A 24,752-nucleotide genomic window follows, 5' to 3' on the forward strand; every position below is an offset into this window, starting at 1 on the left:
GTTGTGATTGAAACATCAACCCCAGGCCAAGCGTGAGACACTTACTGTCCTTTGGCATCTTTCACGTCAACCACTTCCGGGTTGTCTGCGATTTCTAGTAACAGCCGCAAACACAGTGTGTGACCATTAATTACTGAAAAGGAAAATAATGGACATTCTTTTAACAGACCAACCATGCACACACCCCTCCAAAGTGAGATTTACTTGGAGTTCAAATCAGTGGTTTCAGTTGTTGGTGACGGACGTCCCCAGGTTTCCAATTCACACCAGCTGCTGGGCACAGCTCTCTCCAATGTTTATGCCACCAATCCACCTGATGCCTTCTTCCTCTCAGGGCACTTTGGTCCTCACTTAACTTTTTCCTGGTTCCTGTATTGAGGATTTTTTCTTGAACGTGGCATCTTTTCTTATCTCCTTGGATGGGACTGAGAATCTCTCCCCACTTGCCAGTTACCCTTTCTGTTCCTCGAAGAGAGTCCCCATTCCATACAACTATCCTGGTCCAGCCTGCCTCCAGCCCTTGTTAAAAAGGAAGAAGGGGGAGGAGACGGGAGAGGAGGAGCAAAAGGGGAGCAGGAATGGGATGGGAGGAGGGGGGTGGAGGGAAGGAAGAGAAAACAAGTTTTGTCTCCTTTTCCTGGTCGTTTTACATTCTGAGGGAGACATTTCAGCAATAGTTCTGACTGATTAGCGGTGATTTAAAGCAAAACCCCAAGCCGGAAAGGGGTACTGAGCCGCGGGCTCCTGCTCATCGACTGACTGGCACTCTCAGGAGACTCCCAGATGGCCCCTGTGGCTGGAGGAGGACTCAGTCTCAGAGTTCCTCAAACCACAGCCCGGGCTTTCTCTGCCCTCCAGCGTCTCCGGCCTGCAGCGGGCGGCGCTCCGGTGGCCTCCCACTCTTCCATCTCCTTCGCCCCAGCCCCTCCCCTCCCCTCCCCTCCCCTGCCGAGCTCTGACTCGGCCCCTCCTCGCCCCTTCCCAGGCCTCACCCTGCCCTGGCTCCCTCCGGCAGCGGACCACCGGGGGCTAGCCAGGGGCAGGAAATGCGGCCCCAGAGCGGGGCTGGCCGTGAACGACTGGGGTGGACCACGTGCGCACGCCATGTGCGCACCAGGCAAGGTGCTTCTTTTAGGTTGCGGTGCCACCGGGGCTGGGAAACAAACCTAGAATGAGAATGCCCCGGGGTGAGGTACTTTCCTTCAGCTTGTTGAACGGAACCCACAGTCTTACAAAAGACATGGCTTTCCGCTCAGGGAGCTGGATAAGAACAAATATGTTTAAAATTCCAAACGTGACCTTCTCTCCTCTCTGAACAATGAGAACACCATCAAATGCGTTGCATTTACCTCACTGTGGATGTGGAGAGAGAAGGGAATAGAGGCGGCTCTGTTAGGTTGATAAAGCGCTTCTAAGATCTGCGTTTTACAGTCCGTTTTATTTCGTGCCGGTCGTGAGAGAATGCTAATTGAACAACGACACATTTTTCAGGCACGATACATATTAGAATTAGCTCACATTCATAGACACCACTCAGATTAACTACAGGGAGAATGCCCACACGGTAGACCATTGCGTTCAGCCCAGTGTCAGCAACATTCCGTTTATGTATCTCAGGAGGAAATTTTGTGGACTGGAATACAGACAGTGTATTGTTGTTGCTATTGTTTTGTTTTGAAAGTCACATTAAATCTGTCACTACTGGTAGAATATGCAAGGCGTTTAATGCATGCTTAAAAGGAAACGACTGCAGAGGAGTGGCAGCTAAATACCACAGTGATGGGTTGATGAAAGTGCAGATACAATGTATTTTGATTGATTCCTCTTTCTATATTAATGTGATATTCTTTAAGTACTCATAATCATAATAGTTCCAAGGACGTTTGATTTTTGGCTAGACAGAAAAAGGGGGGAAAATCGTCTAAGTTCATCTCACTCACCCAGTATGCCAGAGAGCAAATCAATTTCTACAGTAGCACTTTTTTTAGGGGGGTAGGGGGCAGGCTTGTACAGTAGCTTTTTGAACTTAGCAAATAGCCCTCAGGTAGATATAATTCCCCCTTATGGTAAAAGTATAGCCAAACTAGAATTCTCATTGGCTTCTCACACGCTACATCTTTTCCAATTGCCTTCTAGCAAAAAGATGCGAACATCTCCTTTAGCTGCGCCCTACCGAGTCCAGCTTTGTCTCAGACTCAGCTCAGCCTCTCCCTGGCTATGAGTGACAGACAGCCATTTTTCATGCTGTTCAATGACCACAACCGTCATTGCAACTATCTGCGCCAAAACCTCTAGGATCCATCCTGGCTCCTGCTCCTCACAGGATCTGAAACAAAAAAATTGGCCTCTCGAGTGAGTTGGAAAAGGTTCTGGATAAGCAGATCCTCAAAGCACAGGCTACAGCTTCTGTACAGAAGACATTTTGTGGAGAACAGTCAAACCACAGCTTGCTGTGCCTCTTTCATGAATGACAGGAGGGAAATCCAAAAGGAGTGAGTCATCTTGACCACTAGGGGGCTCCATTGACCCATAACCTATATCACAGTAAATGAGCGACAATGATTATTTTTCATTGTTTATCTGTTTACAAGGGCGATTTTCCACAATCAAAAAGGCCCTTTGCGATTGTCAGGAAGTACATGATAACTAAAGCAGGATGCTTGCCCTAATAATAGGCAACTAACCTTTAAAAAGAGAACTAAATTTGAACTTTATAATAATACCAAGAATGCCTAGGGAGCAAAAAGATTAAACGTGATGGGAAATAAGAATTTGTAATTTAACCATACCAACCATTGCTGACCTCACGGCTCAAGTTTTTTCCAGGAACAATCATTTCCAGATAATTAGACAACACCATGTTTTTTTGATTTCTATACTGTTTTTCTTCAGTGGTTTGGAAATTCAGGGATGTGGATGGAAATACTTCCACAAGGTCTAACATTCTGAGAAAATTTTCCCAAGTAACAAGAATTATAAAGTCTTTTCAAAACTGTCTTCACACCTTTGCTTCCTCAATACACCCATCATTTCACCGTGTAAGACAGTTATTTCTCCTTATAAGACTTTGTCTACCATCCTGATCAAAGGCTGGTCCTTGAATTTCCTGATCCCAAAGGTATTCATGCCTTAGCAGAGCTAAGGACTCTTCCGCATTGCCTTTATGTCTGTGCATATGTCTGGAAGTGCCTTGACACAGTTTTATTTCATGTGCATTGAAGAAAAATCCCAGAAAAGGCAATTACTTACATTTTGATACATACATGCACTTTTTAAGAGTCTCTATTTTTACACCTGATGCATCAAGAATCAAGCTAAGCAAAAGCTAACAAGCAGCATTTAGGCTGGCAGAATGAGATACTGATTAGATTGCTGTCTGATGACTCCTTTTATGAAATAGCCCTGAAATATCAATAACTTTATGCTTTAAAATGCTGTATGATTTTGTTCTATGTGACTTATCTGAAGATCACATTACACCTTGGCCTTTTTTTCAGGAATTTTGTTACAGCCTTTGGTCAAATGTTCTGACCTCTCTTCTGAGCTAAGAAGAAGGCCAGATGGAGCGCGGAGGATTTTTAGGGCAGTGAAAATACTCTGTGTGATACTATAATGATGGATACGTGTCATTATACATTTGTCCAAATTCATAGAGTGTGTACAACACCAAGAGTGAACCCCAGTGTAAACCATGGACTTTGGGTGAATATGATGTGTCAATGTAGGTTCATTGATTGCAATAAATGTACCATTCTGGTGAGGGATGTTGATAAAGGGGGAGGCTATATATGTGTAGGAGTAGGGAGTATATGGGAAATCTTTGTACCTTCCTCTCAATTTTGCTGTGAGCCTAAAACTGATCTGAAAAAACAAAGTCTTTAAAGAAGGCCAGAGCCTGTGTGGCCAGAGAACATCAATCGTCTCCAAGTGGATAGTAGGCCAAAAGCATTTTGGAAGAGTGTGAGTATATCTGATAAAGAAAGAAAGCATATTTTAAAAACTAGGAGAAGAAGACGCTGACATCCTTTTACTCAAACTTATAAGTAGGCCACAAAAGTAGGGTAACCAGACTCTTAACAAGACCTACCTGAGGCATGAAGTGGGGTTCTTTTGGTTACATTGTCCTTCACAAAGATGGATGCGCCCTGATTGATAAGTGCTTCCACACATTCTGTGTGTCCCTTAAAGGCAGCCAGATCCAGAGCAGTGCGGCCTTTCTCGTCCCTGATGTCCAGGTCTACCAGTGACTGCAGAAGGACCTCCAAGGCCTGATGGTGCCCATTGTAGGCCTGCAAAAAAGAAATCAGTGACTCAAATTCCACAACAATCCACATGAGGGGCTAAGTTTCCAAGGTCACAGATGGAGACCACTCCAAAGAACACGTCAGAAAGATGCTTGGGATAATTATTGAAACACAGGCAAACCAGAGAGTTAGACTGAAACATTATAATGCATAAACCTCATAGTTACATATAAATTTCTTCATGTTCTTTCTCTTTTGTCAAATAATTCGCTCCACTAATTAAAAGTAATACATAAGGCACTAAATGTATCAATGTATTCTTATATTTATATCTATTGATCAAATAATCTAATACAGACTAGGAGCTGTATGAATTAATATATTCTTATATCTGTCAGTTCAGTTCTAAACATATTGACATAATCAGAATATTTTTTCAGGAGACTTTTCTCTTAAACCTGGAGGAAGAAACTGTTAAAAACATTGTAGACTTGGGGCTGGCCCTGTGGCTGAGTGGTTAAGTTCGCGCGCTCCGCTGCAGGCGGCCCAGTGTTTCGTTGGTTCGAATCCTGGGCGCGGACATGACACTGCTCATCAAACCACGCTGAGGTGGTGTCCCACATACCACAACTAGAAGGACCCACAACGAAGAATATACAACTATGTACCGGGGGGCTTTGGGGAGAAAAAGGAAAAAATAAAATCTTTAAAAAAAAACAAAAAAAAAACATTGTGGACTTTGTAATTCAACAGAGGCATACGGACCCTCTGTTACAGTCCAGCACTGTACTAATTTCTAAGCACGTGACTTGGCGAGTTTCTTAATTTCACTCAGAGTTTGTTTCCTCATCTATAAAATGATAGCAACAAAAGCTGCCTCCCAGGGAAGATGAAAAGAGATAAAATTGCACAGGCTTTGCGTAATATCTTGAGCATCGTGGATGCTTCCTCCTGTCTCCTTTGTTTCTTCCATTGATTATAATGAAAACATAGAAACAATTATGGAAATATATTCCATGCACCAGCGCCAAGTTCAGACTTACTTTGAGTTCCTATGCTATGTTAAGGATAAGAGTCTTCATACTACCAGGAAACAAAACTAAAAGCCAGAAAGATAATTTTTATTAAGTCTATAAGATAAAAAAATGTATACACACATACAAGGCAAAGGACATACAAATAAAAGCGAGACAAGGGATAAGGATATGGGGGCTGGGAGGGGGAGAAAGGGATGGTGGCAAGTCTGTCCCCTCATGTCTCCTGCACCGTGTGCTTCTACTGCAGTGACTACTCAAGGCACAATTTATTTGAAACAAGGCTTAGCATAGACAAACGACTAATTTCCTTAAAACACAAAGAGCTCTTACAAACCATTTTTAAAAACTAGGAGAATGTGGGAAGGGCCTGAAAAGGCAGCTCACAGAAAAAGAAATATAAAAGGCCAATCAACCTATGGAAAAATATGTACATTTTTAAGGTACGATTTTCAGCTATCAGATTGGCAGTGATTAAGTTTGGTCATGTCCAGGATTAGTTAAGACATGGTGAAAAAAGCCATCTTACACTCTGTTGGTGGGAGTATAGATTGATGTGATATTCGTGGAGAATAACAAATATAGAATCAGAAACCTAAACCCCTTCTCTAGAAGACTTAACATGGAGATAAAGTGACTTGACAGAACTATGAGGCAAGGAGGTATTCTTCTGGGCTAACTTCTAGACTATTGCTCTTTTATTACACACATCATCTTTCTTTTCTTTTCTTTTCTTTTTTTTTTTGGTGATAAAGATTGGCCCTGAGCTAGCATCTGTTGCCAACTTTCCTCTTTTTGCTTGAGGAAGATTGTCACTGAGCTAACATCTGTGCCAATCTTCCTCTATTTTGTATGTGGGACGCCACCACAGCACATCATTACTCTTGATGAATGGTACGTAGATCTGCACCCAGGATCCAAACTGGAGAATCCCAGGCGGCCAAAGCAGAGGGTGTGAACTTAACCACCATGCCACCGGGCCAGCCCCCATATTGCCTTTCTTGAGACAGGAAAATAAATTCTTGTATGTCTACTTCTCTGATTTGTACTTGCTATACAAACCGTACCGGCAGAGGATTGCAAGCGTTGAGTCTACCCTAAATTCTGAAGCAGTAGCTAACTTTAATGGAGCCCTTGCTGTATGTCAGGCAGCACTGACATGTAGCACCTCATTTAATTGTCACAACAATCCATGGTTTGGATTCTACCGTTATTCCCATTTTACCAATGAGGACACCGAAAGGCAGAGATGTTAGCCAGCTCTCCCAGGGTCTAGGAAAACAGAATTGGCAACTTATAAGCTGCATGCATATCTACAAAGCACGAAGGCTGACATATTTAGATTTAATCAAGAGGAGACACAGGGGACAGTGAAACGTGCGCAGGAGGGAGGCCAGTGTGAAGGAGCGAGCACTGTTGAGAGCCACAGGGTCACCTCGCAGGGCACCAGGGTAAGGACTTAGCCTGTAAAAGACCCCTGCACTTTCTCCTTTAATCCTCACAACAAAAAGTAAACTCATTAGCATGTGTTAAAGTTAAAGAGGCTGAATATTAAAATGAAATGGAGTGAACCCTGCTGGAAATTAGGAAAGCTTCAGAATTCCAGTCCTTACTTTCTTCCACACCAGGCACTTGAAAATTCTCTTAAAGATAGAATGATTGAAAGGCCAGATTTACCTATAGAATCCCCTTGTCTCTTCCTGTAGTCTGGCCCGCAGCTGTCAAATCTTGGTATGCATAAGGGTAACTATACAGAATTGGAAGACGTAAGACTATGTATACTAAACTTCAAGGGCAATTTGAGGGGAACAATAATAATACAAGAATTGTCATTTACATTCACCCTTCAGAGCTTAACCCTAGAAACAAACTACTGTATAATGTGGAATTCTGTTTTGTGGCTAGAGGCATGATTCTGTCTTTAGGCAGTTAACATGGTTCTTGGAGTACACGAAAAAGTATATGATAAAGCTTTAAACTCTCTGAAAGAGACTCAAGTCAGGAAAGGAGATTGTTCTCATGTCAGTAGCACACGATGAAAACTGTCCTGTTTCTCCTTCTACGCCCATCCTAAACCAGGTCTTCAGTGGGTAATTCCACAAATAATTTCTGAAATAACTATAGGAGGAAGTAATCACACATAAAACCAAATATGCTGGTTCAAAAAGCATGTAATATTTTGGCTTCCAATAGACAACCTAATTTAAGCCTTCACCAGAGGTAGCAATCAAACATTTTAAATTTGTTTTATGAAATATCTTTACAAAAAAACCTCATTAGGTAACAAATAATTCTTTAAAATAATTAATTACTTTGAACTTTTTGGATAGGAGCTGGGGGCAACGAGGAGACAGAATTCGGGATCTCAACAGAATCCATGAAACAATAGGTCCATCTGGAAATCCTGACAGCTGGAGCCTTTCATTTGCATACCCTTGTTTCTTGATTTAATTTTTTCAAGTAGATGAAATGCTTATGAAATTCACTGGGGCTGATAACCCTGGAGACTTGAATCCTTCAGCCAGGAAAGAGTAACTCAAAGCAGGTCAGGTTTCCAGTGGCAGTCAAGGTTTGGGGGCATCTGGTTCTATTTCATTGCTAGAATGCTTCCAGGGAAGAAATCATGTGCCTTGGGTTTTCATCAAGTTAATTGCTACAGAGGCCCCTGGAGAGGCTAACGGGCATACTTGTGGGGTTTTGAAGCAAATAATATTTTTTAAAGTGTCAGCATTCAGAGGGCAAGAATAAAGTAGTTTTAGAATTAACCCACTGCTATTACCCCATCAAAGTCACCATCCTCCTTGCTTGCCTGGGTATCTTGCTTCTGCTCTTTGCTTCTTACAGTTTAAACTCAACACAGAAGCTAAAGTGATCCTTTCAAAACAAACGTCGTATCATATCATCTGTCTCCTCAAAACCCTCCAACCGGTTTCCTGTTTTGCTCAGAGTGAAAGTCAAAGCTCTTACAATGGAGTACGAGGCCCTCCCCCGACTCCTGCACCCTCCATGACCTCATCCCCACCATTCTCCCCTCACCACGCTGCTCCAGCCACGGGACCTCCTTGTGGTTCTGGGAACATGCCAAGGATGATCTTACTCCAGGGAATTTGCCCTTCCACCCAGAATGCTCTCCGATCAGATATCAATATGGCCAGCTCTTAAGGTTTCAGTTCAAATGTAAGATTCTCTGCTCTGTGAAATACGTCCCATCCACCATCTCAATCCTCTACCCCACTGATCTGTCTCTAGCACTCGCAGCACTATTACCGTCGGTCACGCTATATATTGACTTGCCTATTGTCTCTCCTAGACTGGAAACTCTACAGGGACAGAAGCTGGATTTTGTTTACTGCAACATCTCCAGCTCCTGGAACAGTGCTTAGTACATACACAGTCAGTCTATGTTGAATGAAAGAACGATATTAATGTGAATAATAGTGATTATGAAGCTAGCTGATCGCACACACATACCAGGAACTGTTCTAACAACTTTACGTGCATTAACTCATGTCACTCGCTATGGCCCTAGGATGGAGGTACTGCTGTTCTACCATATTATGGGTGGGGGAACTGAGACACAAGAGGTTAGGTGCTTGGTCAAGATCACACAACAAACAAATAAATTATCAAATTGGAAAGGGTTTGTGGATTCTTAACTGACTCCTTTTAATTTACAGGTGGGAAAAGCATGTCCAGGTGAGTTGCTAATGAGAAGATTGGTGGCTGGGACTTCCTCTTTGTGTGTACTTGTTAGGTCCCCGCCAGCCGCAGAACTGTCAAAGCCCAACCCTTTCCAATATCATACCACCCAGGGCACCTAGCATACAGTAAGCACTCAACAATAATTTTTGAAAAAAAAAAAGAATGAGAGATGATAGAATTTTTGGAAGCTAAGCAAGTCTCCTCTCAGATTAGCAGTAGACTTGGCAATGCAATCAACGCCACTTTCAGAGGCCAGGAGGATTCTGAGATAACCTTCCACCTAGGCCTCGCTGGGACAGCTCACGCTGTTTGTGAACCCTCAGCTTTGGGGTAACGACCCCAGACATGGCAGATGGCTGGGCAGAGATTCCAGGGAGCAACCTGTACTAAGAGCCAACTGGTATGAAGGTTTATATATATGAATATCCCACCATCCATCCACTTTGCCCTCTAAGTTCATCTCCGGGAACAAAAATTAATGCACATTTTAGCCTGATTTCACTGGACTCAAAATGTATGTATGTGAGTGTGAGTGTGTGTGTGTGAGAGTGTGTGACAGTGGGTGTGTAGTAGATACGCTGGTGTGTGTGGCAGAGGGTGTGTGAATGGAGTGTCAGCAAATGTGCTGATGAGTATGTGAGGAGACAGGCAATGGAGGGAGGGCTCCACACAGTGTGACTGGTTCATCCCAATCCTTGGGGGATGGCCTCATCCCCTCTCACCTTGCCTGAACGCTTATGCATGCCCATTAATAAAATGCTCCTACCTGCTCTCCAAAATCTCCATCTCAGTATTTCGGCAGAATGACATTGACGAAGTGCTTACGTGTGCATCGTATTAAGTGGAATGTCCTAACAGTTACACATAGAGACCCAGCCCCTTCCCACGCTTCCCAGCGTCCAGCCTCTGGGTGCATCCAAACACCATCTTTGTGGCCGTGGACTGAGGCTCACAATGCAGCAGCCAGCTGGGCAGGTGAGCTGGCTGTTGCTGGCTGTGGCTGCCAATCTGAGAGAGGTTCTTAGGGAATGGCTCCTGACTGCCAACTGTTAGCAGAACACGATCTGACACAGACTGGGGGTGAGCTTCCCAGCTTGGTCCCCCCGCCCCGTGGAGGGTTTGAGGATCGCCGCCGAACTGTTGCATTTCCCTTCAATTACTGGGACATGGAGAGGAAGCTTTACTGGTGACGGAACACCTCCTCTTCCCTTCCCTCCAGGACGAGACTCCGAGCCTGAACCCTCCTCCGGGAGCCAGATTTCAAGCCCAGGCAGAAAGAGCAGAGTTGCAAATATGCATGTGCTCATCTTGCTTTCACGAGTTTGTGCTTAAATCTCTCACAAGTTTTTAACGTGGTGCTGGATTATCTGTAGGTTGAATATTTGTGTATTGTTGTCTATAATAAATCTCTTAAACTGAAATGTTTTCTTTGAATTTCCTCAGTTTATTGATTTAACTACTAGATAATAGTAATTTTAAAGATTGTTTAAATTTGTACCAATCATGTATTAAGAACACCGTGGTAAGGGCTTTATGCAAATCATCTCTTTTCCTTTGCCGTCATTTTACAGATGGGGAAACCAAGGCTCAGACAGGGTCGGTAACGTGTCTGAGGTCACCAGCGGGTGAAGCTGGGATTAGAAGTCAAGGCTGCCTTGCTCTCTGCAGAATGCACATTTACCCATGTACTATTTTCTTTATTACTTCTGACTACCTTCCTATGCTTACATGTCAAGAGCAGCCAGGTTTTAGAAACATTTAGGTTCTTTTTGTAACAGGCAAAGCTGCCCACAGCATCTCACTTACAGCTAAGTGGAGCGGACTCTTGGTAGCACCGGAATCTGAGTCTTCAAAACCACTGTTGGTTCTCTCCAAAAGCTGTGGAGACGAAAAGAAAACAGCATGTAAGGGCAATTTGCAAAAGGAATCCTACTTGATGGATACTAATGTTGGCATAAATGAGAAAGGATGCTTCAGAAACTTAAGAAATTATGAAACTTATCAGCAATATAAGAAATCTGATAGAGCATATCTAAAACAAATACGTTAACTGAATATTTCAACTTCTAGATCATCTCAGCATTTGCTATTTAAAAAATGCTTTCACCGCCAGAGAAAGACAAACACCATATGATTTCACTCATGTGTGGAAGAGAAACAAACACACAAAGAGAACAGTTCAGTGGGTACCGGGGGAAGGGGGCTGGGGGTGGGCACAGGGGGTGAAGGGGAGCACTTACGTGGTGACAGACAAGTAATAATGTAAAACTGAAATTTCACAATGTTGTAAACTATTATGAAACAATAAAAAAAAAGGCTTTCATACTTGAAAAAATGCTCAGCCCCACCAATCCAGAAAAATAATTCATGTTAAATCTACTTTTTACCTGGCAGATGGTAATAATGAAAAAAATTACAATACCCAGGGTTTATTCCATTAGGAAACACACATTTACTGGAGATAGTGTTGAAAAAGACACACCAAGCTCCCGTTCTCACAGAGCTTACATTCTAGAGAGAGAAAGCATAGACACATACGCATCCACATAAGAAAATACCTGGGAGTGACACATGCTAAGATGAAAATAAAATGGGGTGATGTGATATGGAGTGACTGGGAAGTTACTTTAGCTGATGGTCAGGGAAGGCCTCTCCAAGGAAGTGACAGTGAAAGGGAGATGTGAATAAGAAGAAGGATTAAACCAGTAAAGGTATGACAGGAGAGTCTGGGAGAAGGGAGCAGTCAGTGAAAATGCAAGTGGGGACGAACATGGTGAGTTCAAGGACAGACAGGACAGTGTGATCAGGACGGGATGCTGGGACGCTATGAGGAAAAAGACATTCTCATGGACTCCTGGTGAAAGAACAAATTGTTAAAACCTTTCTGAGTGATCTGTGCCTAGCTTTGACCCTAGGAATTAATTCCCAATAAATAATTAGCCAAGTGCATAACAACATACACATAAAGAGATTTATTCATTCAATGAATATTTGATGAATGATAACCAATGTGCCCAGACACTGTTCCATGCACTGAGAATTCAATAATAAACAATATATTAAAAAACACATTTTCCCATGGAAGGGTGGGGCAGACAATAAAAGAAAGAAGTTTTATAGTTAATTAGAAAGTGGTAGGTGTTACAGAGAAAAATGAAACAGAGAAGGAGGGTTTGGAGGGCTGGAGGGGAGGGCAGTTTGCAATTTTAAATAAGGTGATCAGGGCAGGTCTTACTGAGTAGGTGATGGCTGAGCAAAGTCTTGAGGGCAATGAGAGAGCTTTGTGTATATCCGGGGGAAAAGCATGCCAAGCAGAGGGGACAGCAATTGCCAAGTCCCTTAGGAACAGGTGTGCTTAAGAATATGAAGGAGACTGGAGCAAAGTGAGTAAGGACAAGAATGACAGGAAAGGAAATCAGAGAGATAGTGGCAGTACGGGTGATGGTGTCATACAGAGTCTTGTGGGTTGTTGTAAGGATTTTACTTTTATCTTGAGTGAGGTGGAATTTCACTGGAGTGTTTTGAGAAGAGGGGTGACATGTTTTAACTTTCAGGACTCTAGGGAGGGCACAGAGACCATTGAGGAGCTGGGGCTTTAGTCTAAGAGAGAAAGTACAGTGGCGTGGACCAGCAGGGAGCAGTGGGGATGGAGAGAAGTAGTTGGATTGTGGATATTTTTGGAGGTAGAATCAACAGAATTTGCTGATGGATTGAACATCAGTGTAAGAGAGAGAGAGAAACAAAGAATGATTCCCAGGTTTTTGTCCTAAGCAAATGGAAGGATGGACGTTCCGTGACTTGAAATGGAGAAGTCTGTGAGTGGATTATACGTAGTGGGGAAGAGCAGAAGTTCAGTTTTGGAAATGTTAAGTTTTAGATGTTTATAAAGCATCCAAAAGTGCATGTTAACCGGGCAGCTGTTGGTTACATGGGTGTGGAGTTCAGGGTATTTAAAGCCAAAAGGTTAAATGAGATGAGCAAGGAAGTAAAGTAAACAGAGAGGAAACTGGTTCCCAGGACTGAATCCTGGGGCACCCAACATTGAGAGTTGGAGCGATGAGGAGGAACCAGCAAGGAAAGTTAGACTGAGCAGGTGAGCTAGAAGGAAATGAAGGAGAGCATGAGGTTTTGGAAAACAAGTGAAGAAAGAGTTTCAATGAAGGAACAGGTAGCCATATCAAATGCCCTGATAGGTCAAGTAAAATGAGGCCTGACAATTGACCACTGGGTTTAGCAACATGGAGGCTCCTAGTGACTCTGATAAGAGCACTAATCAATACACTGCCTATAAAATAGAAAAAGAGTAAATAACTAGCTATTGGGATGGGTTAAATAAATTGTAGTGGTATATATCACCCCTTCAGAGAAGTGATCCTTTACGTTCTTCCTTATACAGTGATGTATCGAAAAGGAATGAAAACCCAATACCCAAAGCCTTGATGTGTGGTGAATATGGCGGCATTCAATGTCTACTCCAGCCTCCTGACTGATGGGTTTGGGCTACCCTATACTGCAGAGGCTGGACAGCTAAAAATTGCATTTCCTATACTCTCTTGAGCTAGGATTCCAGATGTGATTTAGGTTCTGCTAAGTAGATGCACTAACTTGAAATTTTGAAGACAGAAGTGAGGCTGAGGAGATCTCTGTGATTTCCGATAGCGAGAACAGTAGTGGAGACTTTGTTTGTTTGTCTGTCTTTTAGTTTCCTGTGTATAGCCTACTAGCTTAGTGAGGTAGGGAAGCAAGACGTCCATTTTTTGGCACTGTGGGTCAAGCAGATGCTGCATGATTCTAGGGCCAACAATAGTGGCAGTGACAAGTCTGTCCCTGCCTGTTAACCAGGGTGAGGTGTCTACGGAGCAGCCATTTGGAGGTGCTTTCTGATTCTCTGTCTTCATGATGGGGGAAGGGGCAGCTGCCCTGGCAGTCCAGCTCATCAGTTCAGCCTTATTTCTGGAGGTCCAGCTCAAGTCCCCTCTTCGAGACCTCCAACAATCTTGTAACTGTCTATTTTTAAAAATCAAATCTTTTTCTCCTTAAAATGGCTAGCATGGTTTCTGCTTCCCTCAAATGAACTCTGATTCAGAGTAATACAGATTATGATAGAAGTTTTCTTAATGGGGGTGGCGAAGGGGAAATTACGCTACTCAATACCCCAGAAAGCAAAACTCCCTAAAAATCTACTTTGTCCATTTTTCTCCCTGAAGGTCCCAAACTTGTCAAGTGGAAAATACATTTTAAAGCCATATGTGTGTAATGATACCATTTTCATGGCAAAAAAAAAAAAATCTGTATTGACATGACAATATATGCAGAAAAAAAGCCTAGAAATACATACCCTAAAATGTTTAACACAGTAACCTAAAAGTGGGATTATAGATAATTTTTATTTTCTTCTTTATCTTTCCTGATTTTTTTTTTTACAGTGAATGTATATTGTTTGTGTAATTACAAAAACACTAAGCTATTTCTCTTTGGAAAAAAGCTATCAACCTTCCTTTTCACTTAATAGAATGGTGTCGACAGACCCCTAGAAAGGTCCAGAATTCCTTTCTAGTCAATGCACGTGGAACAAAATACTATAATATTCAGATTCGTTGGCAGACGAAATAACAAAGTAAAATTTACTATCTAATACCACACAACTTCAAGTTTGCAAATAATGCAATATAAATAATTATATTGGATGTATGAGACATTTTATGTTTGTTTTTGTTAGTGTGAGAATAGAACTTAGAACTTAAACAAACTAGGATGTGCTAGAATGATGACAGTAAATTTAATTTTAACTTCAAAGCAAATAACTTTAAAACCAATCTGCCTTACATAGCTGAAATAAAAGGAGCCTAAAGTGCTTGAAAAGGCTAGAAAACATCTGTTCTTTGCTTTGTTTTGCAACATTATCACCTGCAAGACTTCCTGGAATTGACAGTGTGTACCAACTCCAAACCCTGTCCTAGAATGAACTTTTCATCAAAGGAACAGAGAATCATTTCCACCATGATCACAAACACGATGGACAGAGGCAAGAAGACAATATATTGTTTATAGCCACAAACTGGGAATGTTGCCAGAAGATTTATTGTGTAGTAAGATTTTTCCACACATGTACTTCGATCATTCTAATATCATGAAATGTTTTACTTCAATCATTGTCCAAACATTTGCTGAGTGTCATCTCTGCACAGGACCCTGGGTTAGCACCAGTACTCAACTGTGCAGCAAGCCGAGGCAGTCACTGACCTGAGAGAGCTTACAGGCTAGTGGGGAACCCACAGAAGTTAACAGGCAATGAAAACAGTGAGGTAAGAGCTGGGATGGAGACGTGCAAGATGCTGTGGGAACACAAAAAGCTACCTTTCATCAACTTGGGGTCAGAGAAGACTCCTCTGTAACAGAAGGTCTAGCCTGAGACCTGGATGGTAGGAGTTGGCCAGAAAAAGAGAGAAGGGAATTTCCAGGTAGAAGGAAGAGCGTGTGAGAGCAGTGAGTACAATAAATTTGAGAAACTTTAAGTTCAATAATATTAGAGCAGCATGTAGGGGTGAGGAAGGAATGAGGAGCAATGAGGCTGGAAATGTCCAATTAGGACATTTTTGAGGGTGACAATTGTGCTGGGACAACAGATGTACACCAGGACCATCAAATGAGGATAATTATTCAGTCACTGAAGTGCTTTAACCAGGGACGAGGCATGATCATGATCAAATTCTTGGGTTTTATAAAAATCACTCTGGTTCCGGTATGGAAAATGAACCACAGTGGTGCTGAGGGTGGGGATTGCAACCCTAGAAGATATCAGTGAGGGAGATCAATGAGCATATTTCAACTATAGGATTTCAAAATTGTGAATTATTAAGTTGGTAAGGACTGATGGTGGCCTGAACTGGAGAAGAGGCAATGGAGATGGAAGGAAGTGGGTGTATTCAAGAATTTCATTCACATCTTTATTACTTCATTCATTCAATAATTATTTATTGAGCCCTGTGCTAGGCAGGGAGATTGCAGCTCTACCATGGTCTCTATCCACATGAAATCTAAGGTGTAACGGACACGATTCATTGATTGAACAGTGGAGGAAGGGAAAAGGGTAGAGTCGGAGATGACACCCAGTGTTCTAGTTTTGGTAACAGGGTGAATGGTGATGACTTCTTTAAGATAAGAAACAAAGAAAAGAAGCAAGATCAGGGGAGGGAAAGATGTGTTGAGTTTTGGGTTGAAGTGCTGCTGGGACATACAAGGGGAGATGACCAGCGGACAGATGAATATAATGTTTGAAGCTTAGGAGAGAGATCTGGGCTAGAGTAATGGCTTTGCGAATCATCAGCAATGTCTGCTACACGAAGCCCCCACTGTGGATAAGACTGCCCAGGGAGAGTGTGTGATGAGAAAAGGGAAAATGGCATAGGACATAAGCCTCAGGAACCCCAGCATTTAAGGGTTTGGAAGAGGAAGAGAGTCTGCACAGGGGGCTGAGGTGTGGACAGAGAGGTAGGAGGAAAGCCAGGAGAGGGAGATGATGGTGGTGGCGGTGGTGGCAATGATTGCCATGATAGGTAATGAGGTGGTGGTAGTGATAAATGATGACGATGAAGATTCTCACTGACAGCCAAAGTTATTAAGCACTTACTATGAGCCAAGCACTGTACATAAGGCCTTACATGGATCACCTTGATCAGTCCTCCAGTAAACCATTAAGTGACTTGCTCGGGTTCACACAGCCCATAAAGGACAGATCAGGGAATTGAATCCAGGTCTAACTCAAAACCCATGTTATTTACCCCACGCAGCAATGCCTTTCAATCGACTGATAAGCTGAAACTTTTCCCTGATATTTCACAAAAAGCAGTAGAGATGAGGGTAGGAAACATGGAGAGTTGTTTTTTGTTTTTGTTTTTTTAAAAGTATGTGGGTCTTTTTATGTCTCTAACTTCAATGGCTTCCTTTAACCTTTGAGAATTTGCTCCTCGTTTCCTAAGGAGGGGGAAGCACTCATCTTCCCTCCACAGCACTCACAGGAGACGTTAACTGGATTCTACTCCTCTAAGTATTCCTCACCCTGTAGTGATGCTTCTTTGTTAGTTAAGAAGACAATGTGAAAAAGTGGGGGGCAAAGCAATTTGCAAGTCATTCAAAACCGGCACTTACATTTAGACTTAACTTTCCTTTCCAATTTAAAACTTGGTCCTAAACATATCAAGTCCAAGGGATGAGGCAGATATGCAGCACCGCTCAGATAGGCAATTCTGCATAAATGTCTCGGGGGGGGGGGAATGGGGGCCAGAGAGACACAGAGAGCGTATACCATGACTCGTTGTACAAACTCATGATTCAGCCTGTGGTCTGCAATATTACTGGAAAATAACATGGCTCTACAGAGATCAACCTCAATCTACCTTGTCAAAATCAGAAATGGAATGGCTCTTTTGAAACACAGTTATAGCTAAGAATACATGCCAAAGAAGCGGCATGATGAAAGCAATGAGTTCTGCACATAAAACTTGTAAAAACTTATAAATCAAAGGATACAGTTTGATATGTATAATGTAAAGCAAACCAGTTATAACCTCCTCTCTTTTAAGACTGCTTCCAATTAGTATATCCTCATGCTTATCATCAACATTTACACCATCCATGCATTCACATGCTAGTTTTCACATTGAATTACACTCATAAATCCAATGTCCACAGCCAGTATGCTGCCATAGGCTTCTACTGGCACAATAAAAAATTGGCACTCATTCCAAGGATTGACTTGGTCGTCTGCCTAAACAAGCTATTGAAATGCCTGCTTTATACAAAACCTTTATCTGGACTACTCAATATTATTTCTTGTCATTGCCAAAATCCCAGAATTGCTTCTTTCCTCAGTTGATCAATCATTTATGAAGTTGTATATAGAGTCTAGCACTGCATGACCCCACTTCTTCCCCCACGGTCTCCTCCTACCACATCGTATTTGCCAAGACTCTCTTTGGGTGAAAAAAATAGAAGGTTTGGGATTAAAGCTACTTCCAACCCCCATTGACAATGGGTGTCGGCAGTAGGAACACAGAGAAAGAAAATAGGAGGGAGCAAGCAGACTTTTCAACCATCTTATTTGCGAAACATGAACACTCTTGTTCAACTTGGGGGTGACTGAGATGCTCTATAATTTTTCTGGGCCTGAGAAAATTACTGTATTTGAGATTACAGCAATTCATAGGACATTTTCTGAACCTGGAGCGCATTTCCACAGCACTGGGGGACTCACACAAAGAGCATTGCAATGTCTTGGATTTAAAAGAAACAAAATAATAAGGAGGCTAAGTTTAAGCCTCTTTCTCTACAAAGTGAATCTGTGATAACAACACCAAGAATAAATATGAACTCAGTGGTAAGCCAACTGGCCACTGGGTTAACAAAACAGTAATCTTATCATCCAAAATTGTGAGGAAACTCATAAATATTACACTTGAGTTGGAAACCCAAACTTTATAAATAGTATAGATTATGACTGGCTATTTGAAAACATGGCAGGAAAAAATTCAGGGATCCTAAGAGACCTCGAGCTGACGTAAACCAGTCTTTAAATGTGCTATTTAAGAAAGCAGAAAGCCAGTATGGCTCAGGCTGTAAAAACAGAAAAGTTCAGCCAGTGGGTCTCTGAGGTAACCCTCTCTCTTCTTGGTTCTGGTTAGACTCTGACTACACAGCTAGTTTCCACAACTTAGGAGGGAGAGGAGGAGCTAGAAAACCCATCAGAAAATATCTGCAGGGACCATGTAAAGGAGGTGCTCTGAGGGAAGGCTTAAAAATGAATTTATTTATCTTTTAGCAGTGAGGACTGAGAGCACATTTATGAGTCTTCGAGTCTGTGAAGGGGTGGGAGCAGGCCAAGGCCCCTGGAAAGCTGGCACCTCTGTCAGAAATTGTTTCACATTCCACTAGCCTGTTCTTGAGAATGGCAACGTCATGGCCACTCCTGAGTCAACTGTGCTGCGACCCGGCTCTGGCTGAGTCCAGAAGGGGGCGCTGGGCCTGCAGAGGTTTCAGACCACCCAGCCTGGCTCAATACTCTTGATTCAGAGGATTCCAGGGGCCCAGGTTAGAGAGTGAGGATCACGCAGGTCTTGCAGTCTCAGAACTGATACGATGTTCCAGGCCACAGTGGACTTCAGTGGACCCCAGGCCTTTGGGCCTAGCCCAAAATAAACTATCTTCCTCATGATGGCACATTAGCAACAGCAGGGACTATCTGTTTCTCATGATTCTGCTCACGCCCCTTCACAGCTATTAGAAAAAGCTGTGTTGCTTGAAATTGTTATTAACAATTACCAGAAACTCAGTGGTTTCTAGAAACATATGAATCTAATCTAATTTATGCCCCCCCCCCCCCCAATTCCATAAGTAAGGAAGCATTAAGTTTCTACACTTGTGTAAGTCAAGGTCTAGGCAACTTTAAAAGGAGATAGCACAAATTAAGGAGGGTGCTACTAGAAGCCCAGCTAGACTAAGCTTCCATTTCTTCCTGGGAGCTGATTTCGATTACTCTGCTTATCTCCTCCCTCCAGTATGTATTCAGTTCCTGGTGATTTCCTTGCCAATTAAAAGGCAGAAGACCCTGTAGTATGTGTAAGGAAGGCTAATGAAACCTGCTGTGAAGATAAAGCCAAACACAAGATGTGAAAGGCATGGTGTTCAAAACCATCTTGTAAGAGGCTTAATGTTTATATACTTTGACCCATAAACCTACTTCAGAGACCCTCTCCTGAGAAAGTTTTAAGCACAAAGCCATTCAATAGTGAAACAGAGTAAAGAACCTAAATAGTAGAAGAATGGCTAAGTCATGGGTGATCCGATAACTGAGCATTATTTAGATTAAAAAATGTTTACCAAGAGTTTTTAATAGCACTGAGAAAGGATTGTCATAATGTTTTATGGGGAAAAAAATCAATGCACAAAATTGCATTATTTAGTATTATCTCATATTGTAAAAAATAAAATATGTGAGAAAGAGACTGGAAGGAAATATACCAAAAGGTTAATAATGATTGTTTTGGGTAGTGGGATTTTGGGTGTTTGATTTCTTGTTTCCATTTTTCTCCATATTCTAAGCTTTCTACAACAAATGTAATAAATAATATAAACATAATAAATAACAAATAAAATATAATAAATAACAAATATAATAAAGAATAAGATCAATTTCTATTTAAAAGTGAGATGTTGAAGCCAGATCATTCCCAAGGTCTCTTTAGCTATATTCTGCATTGTATCCAGTCAAAATTTAAGGAGTCAATGTTTTCATGACCATGACTACTATATCTTTATTAAAGCAATAATACCAGTCTGGATAGTATTATTATTGGTGAGTACATTCCTTCATGTCCATTAAACTGCAAATTCCCTATACCATGTAGTAGGCATTCAATAAATGTTCACTGAGTTTAACTTAGATCTGATAAATGAACAAGAAAGCATTAATGGAATCAACTACAGAGTGATAACACATTTGCTGGTCTGTCTGCAGAACTACCAAAAACATTGCTGGTATCTTATATTTTGGATGGATTTTCCCTTTATAAAAACAATTTGAATAACATGTTCCTTGCTACATTTAAAAAACCAACCAACCAGCAAAACAAACAAATAAACAGACAAACCTGACCTTTCACAGAACAGGGTCTTATAAGTGGAAAATGCCCTTGGATAAATGTGTCTTTCTAAACTGCAATGTCAGCTTACTATTACCAGGTAGTGGTATAACTCATCATGAGGTGACCCTTTGTTCTTCCATCATAAGAAGGTAGAGAAGACTAATATCAAATTAAATTTTGATAAGATTGATGGACCAGTACTATGAAGAAGGTAGATACCAGTAAAGTATGATAGTATGTAAATACCTAAATCAGTTCAGAAAAAGTCAGACAATATGTTTTTGAAATAACAAAACAGTATGGTTCTTCGCGTCTTGCCACAGGCGTTCCAGAGAAGGGAGAGTATTAAGATTAACTTATAAGAAATAAGTCATCATCTTTAGGGATAAGGCATCCTGGTTCTGGAAAACACAAGGGCTGATCCAAGGCTGGAAGAAGCCACATCTGATTCTGGAGGGACAAGGATTTTAACTAAGCGAAGGAGCGGCCGAGAATCACTGTAGAAGCCGTCCCAAAGGCGGAGAAAATCAGCAGTGTTCCCTTAGTATTTTGGAGGTTCCACAGCAGCTTTGGGTTTAAATGGTTTAACTAATGCTCAGAATTCTTAAATTCGATTTTTCACAAGCAAAATAAAAATATAAAATTACTATATCTGAGTTAAACAGAATTGGAAATTCATCTTAATAAAGAAATTATTCTCTTTGGTGCCATAGTTTCTGAGATCTGAATTTGGTTTCATTCTTTTGTGTGAGTGGTGAGCCAAAAGAGGGAAGGAATGTTTATGTCTTGGATAGAAAAGAGAGAGAGCTGAAAAGGGCCTCTGAGAAAATCTCTGAGAGAACACAAACAGGCTGCCGCCACCAGCACATTCCAGAAGCACCAACCTCAGATACGAAGCGTACACCTTGGGTGCTGATGCCAGCAAAGTATGCCTTGTATCCCCTTACCATATCTGCTAGGGATGTGAGTATGAGTACTGTAAGTCTTCTTGGATCTGGCAATAATCATTGCAAGGAAATTTCTGTACAACAAAACACTGGCTAGTCCCTTGATATTCACAGTAAAGGAATTAGCCTAGACCGCACCTACTTGCCTCCTGAATTTTGCAGAGTAACTCAAAGGTCAAGTTCACCCTTCTATATCAGCAGTGAGCTCAACATATTGGTGTATTCTACCAGTGGAAGAGTCACTTGATTCTTTTTCACTCTCTTTTTCTCTTCGGATCCCTGCACTACATGTGTGCGTGGTGGCGACGCTGGGGTGTGTGAAGGGGCAGAGGAGAGGAAGACGAAAGCAAAAGGTCTGTGTTAATCAACCGTTATCCTGCATGAGTTTAGGAAAAAGAGTAAGAGGGGTAAACATCAAGAGGTACTCAACAGATTCCCTACTGTTAAGAAAAATGATCCAAATCTTATAAATAAGGCAAACAGGATAATTCCATGTCCTTTCAAAATCATACCGAAGAATTGTTTTAACAGGCCCACCCAAGCACTGATTTTTCAGTATAATGTTAATTAAGGGCTCAGTCTCTATGAAGTTACATCTTTACTTGTAGATTTGTTTCCAGCAGAGAGACAAATTATTTCTGTGTAGGAGAAAAGATACCTCCAGAGGTTATAGTTTTTGTCCTTTAGGACATTAACCAATTTTGTATCTAACCTAGCAATCTTATTCTAACATTATGTTATTAAAGTGCCTATAAATGCCCTGCTCCTCAAATGCTCCTTGAAGAAGCTTTAGCATCTTACCTGTTCCATCATTACCTAAAGAGATTAGAAAAACTTTAACACATGTATAAGAATCTTGTTTTAAATAAATACTTTGACACTACCCATCAGCTCCAATCCAAACGCAAGCCCTCAAAAGGCCTTTGGAAATGCCTGTAACAGTCTCCTCCCTTCAATGTTTGTCCACAGTTGACTCTTTTCATGGGAACATTGACAGAATTCCCAGGGTACCTTCCTCTCCTTCCAAAGGAACTTGTGTAGAGTTAAGGCAGACAGACTATCCTGTCCCAAGATCAGAAAACCAATCCCACTGGATTTCCAATGAACTCTTCCCAGGCTCTGACACTCAAGAATCCCGGGCTCCCCTCCCCTCTTCAAGGGTCTACTTTATCCAGAGGATCATGGTAATAGCCAAGAACTTTTCATGTGAGCTGAAGCCCTCTGGCCTGCACTTGCTTATTTTTCTCCCAGGAACCAACAGGAGTTTCCAGATACCAACACTACCCTTTTTCTCTCCCCCACTCTAAGAGAGGAGGTCTGCCTCCAAGGGCCACATTCACTCAGCACACTTCAGGGGGAACTCACAGTGCACCATCTCTTCTGTCTGGCCTCCTTCCCTATTTAGATTCCATAGCAGAACTGCAGGGACCCTGACCCCAGCAGACGCCTACGGGACTTAAATCTCAGATCACCTACAGCCTAAGGAGCACACCCCTCTCTCCTCCTCCATCTCACCGCTCTTCAGAAATAAACCTCACTACAGAAGAAAATGAAATACACCATAAAGCACAGATCATTTACTACTGAAAGCAAGAACACACTAATTTAATTTAAGCTAAATAAGACAACTCAAAGAATTGTTTCTCTCAAAGCTCGTAAAATCTCATTTCATTAAATCATGTTTTCATTTATGTAAGATGATTGTTATGCCATAATTATCTTATTGGTACAGAATTATGAAAATACAAGAGAAATGAGGTTTTAGATTTATAAAAGATAAAACAAATACAAAAATCATAGAGTTCTATTCTCTTTAATGTAATGAAACTACGATGCTCCAAAGCCTGATTTTTTTTGAGTCAGTTCAACAAATAGTTCCTCCTATTGGTCTTTCCACTGTGGACCCACCTTCGCTGCACACTCTAGCCCTGATAACTATGCCTCTCCTTAATGGGAGAGGTTACTGGGAGCCAGCTCACAGGCTGGCATTTTGGTAAATCCAGGCCTCCTGGGTTCAATTTCTACGAGGTGGTAGGCCATCCACCCGCCCTAGCCTGACTCCTGTTTTCTTGTCCCTCGTCTTTTGTGAACAGGAAATATCTATCCTTTCCCTCCAGAGCAGCCAGAATTCTTGAGAGAAAAGGACACTCTCTGCAGGACTTAATTCCTATTCCTTCCAATTTCATTCTCCCATTCCACACCTTCCCCCTCCACTATCAAAAAATAAAGGCAAAGGGGCTGGCCTGGTGGCATAGTGGTCAAGTTTGCGCGCTCTGCTTTGGTGGCCTGGGGTTCGCCAGTTCGCATCCTGGGTGTGGACCTACACACTGCTTATCAAGCTGTGCTGTGGCAGATGTTGCACATATAAAGTAGAGGAAGATGGGCACAGATGTTAGCTCAGGATTAATCTTCCTCAAAGACAAACAAACAAACAAAAACAAAAGCAAAATCCTTTCCAGCCTCCAAGGCATGTAAGCAAATAACTACTAGTCTCTTGGGGAGCACGTGCCCCCTGCTTCCTACCTGCCACAACACAAAATATAATTTGCCATCACAACCCCTGAGAGCCCACGGATAACTCAGGAATTTAATTAGTTGTAAAGTCAGGTCCTAAACCATTTTATCTCCCTTTTAGTTTCACAAACACAGCAATTCTAAAAGTTAGTCATGTTCAGCTGAGAACAAGAATGAAGCATCTTCAGCAAACAGTGTCCGTCATATAAAACACACTACAGTTTGTGAATTTGGGCCACCGGGATGCAACTAGGGCCATTTCACTCATGGTATTCAGAGGTTCTCTCACCAGTTTGGGAGTATCTATGCCTCCTTCCCCATCTGTTGTTTGTCTTTTCTTTCTAGCTGTTAATTAGCTCTTTGAACAGACGGTGCAAGAGGCGGGGGTACTTAATGTAATAAAGTATATCACGAAGGTGCTCACAATTCTCAGTGCCCAGTCTCACGGCCTGCTGATACCCTCAAGGAAGGGTTTAAGAGGGCAGGCGAAACCAGTCACTAAAATTAAGTTTTTGTATCACTGGTGGACTGACCCCACTACCTCATCCCTATCAATGAAAGAAAACCTTACAATGTTGTGTAACTCCATGTCACTCAGAAGAGCAGCTTAACAGAAACCTATACTCTTGCAACGTTGTTTCCTGATGGTTCCCAATTATCTATCCGAATGAC

At 42.0% G+C, this 24,752-nt stretch overlaps 1 protein-coding gene across 18 annotated transcripts in view; it reads right to left on the bottom strand.

The window, feature by feature from the left end:
* Nucleotides 1–24,752, bottom strand: part of ANKRD44 (ankyrin repeat domain 44) — a 348,870-nt gene that overhangs the window by 49,636 nt on the left and 274,482 nt on the right. For all 18 annotated transcript variants that reach the window (XM_070241458.1, XM_070241459.1, XM_023622277.2 and 15 more), the window contains 3 exons: nt 10,787–10,858; nt 4,088–4,289; nt 46–133 (listed from right to left, as the gene is read on the bottom strand). In XM_070241458.1, coding sequence (XP_070097559.1) covers nt 46–133; nt 4,088–4,289; nt 10,787–10,858 — 362 coding nt within the window. The remainder of the gene's footprint in view (nt 1–45; nt 134–4,087; nt 4,290–10,786; nt 10,859–24,752) is intronic.

The sequence above is a fragment of the Equus caballus genome, chromosome 18, assembly GCF_041296265.1.
Source record: "Equus caballus isolate H_3958 breed thoroughbred chromosome 18, TB-T2T, whole genome shotgun sequence".
Taxonomy (NCBI): Eukaryota; Metazoa; Chordata; class Mammalia; order Perissodactyla; family Equidae; genus Equus; species Equus caballus.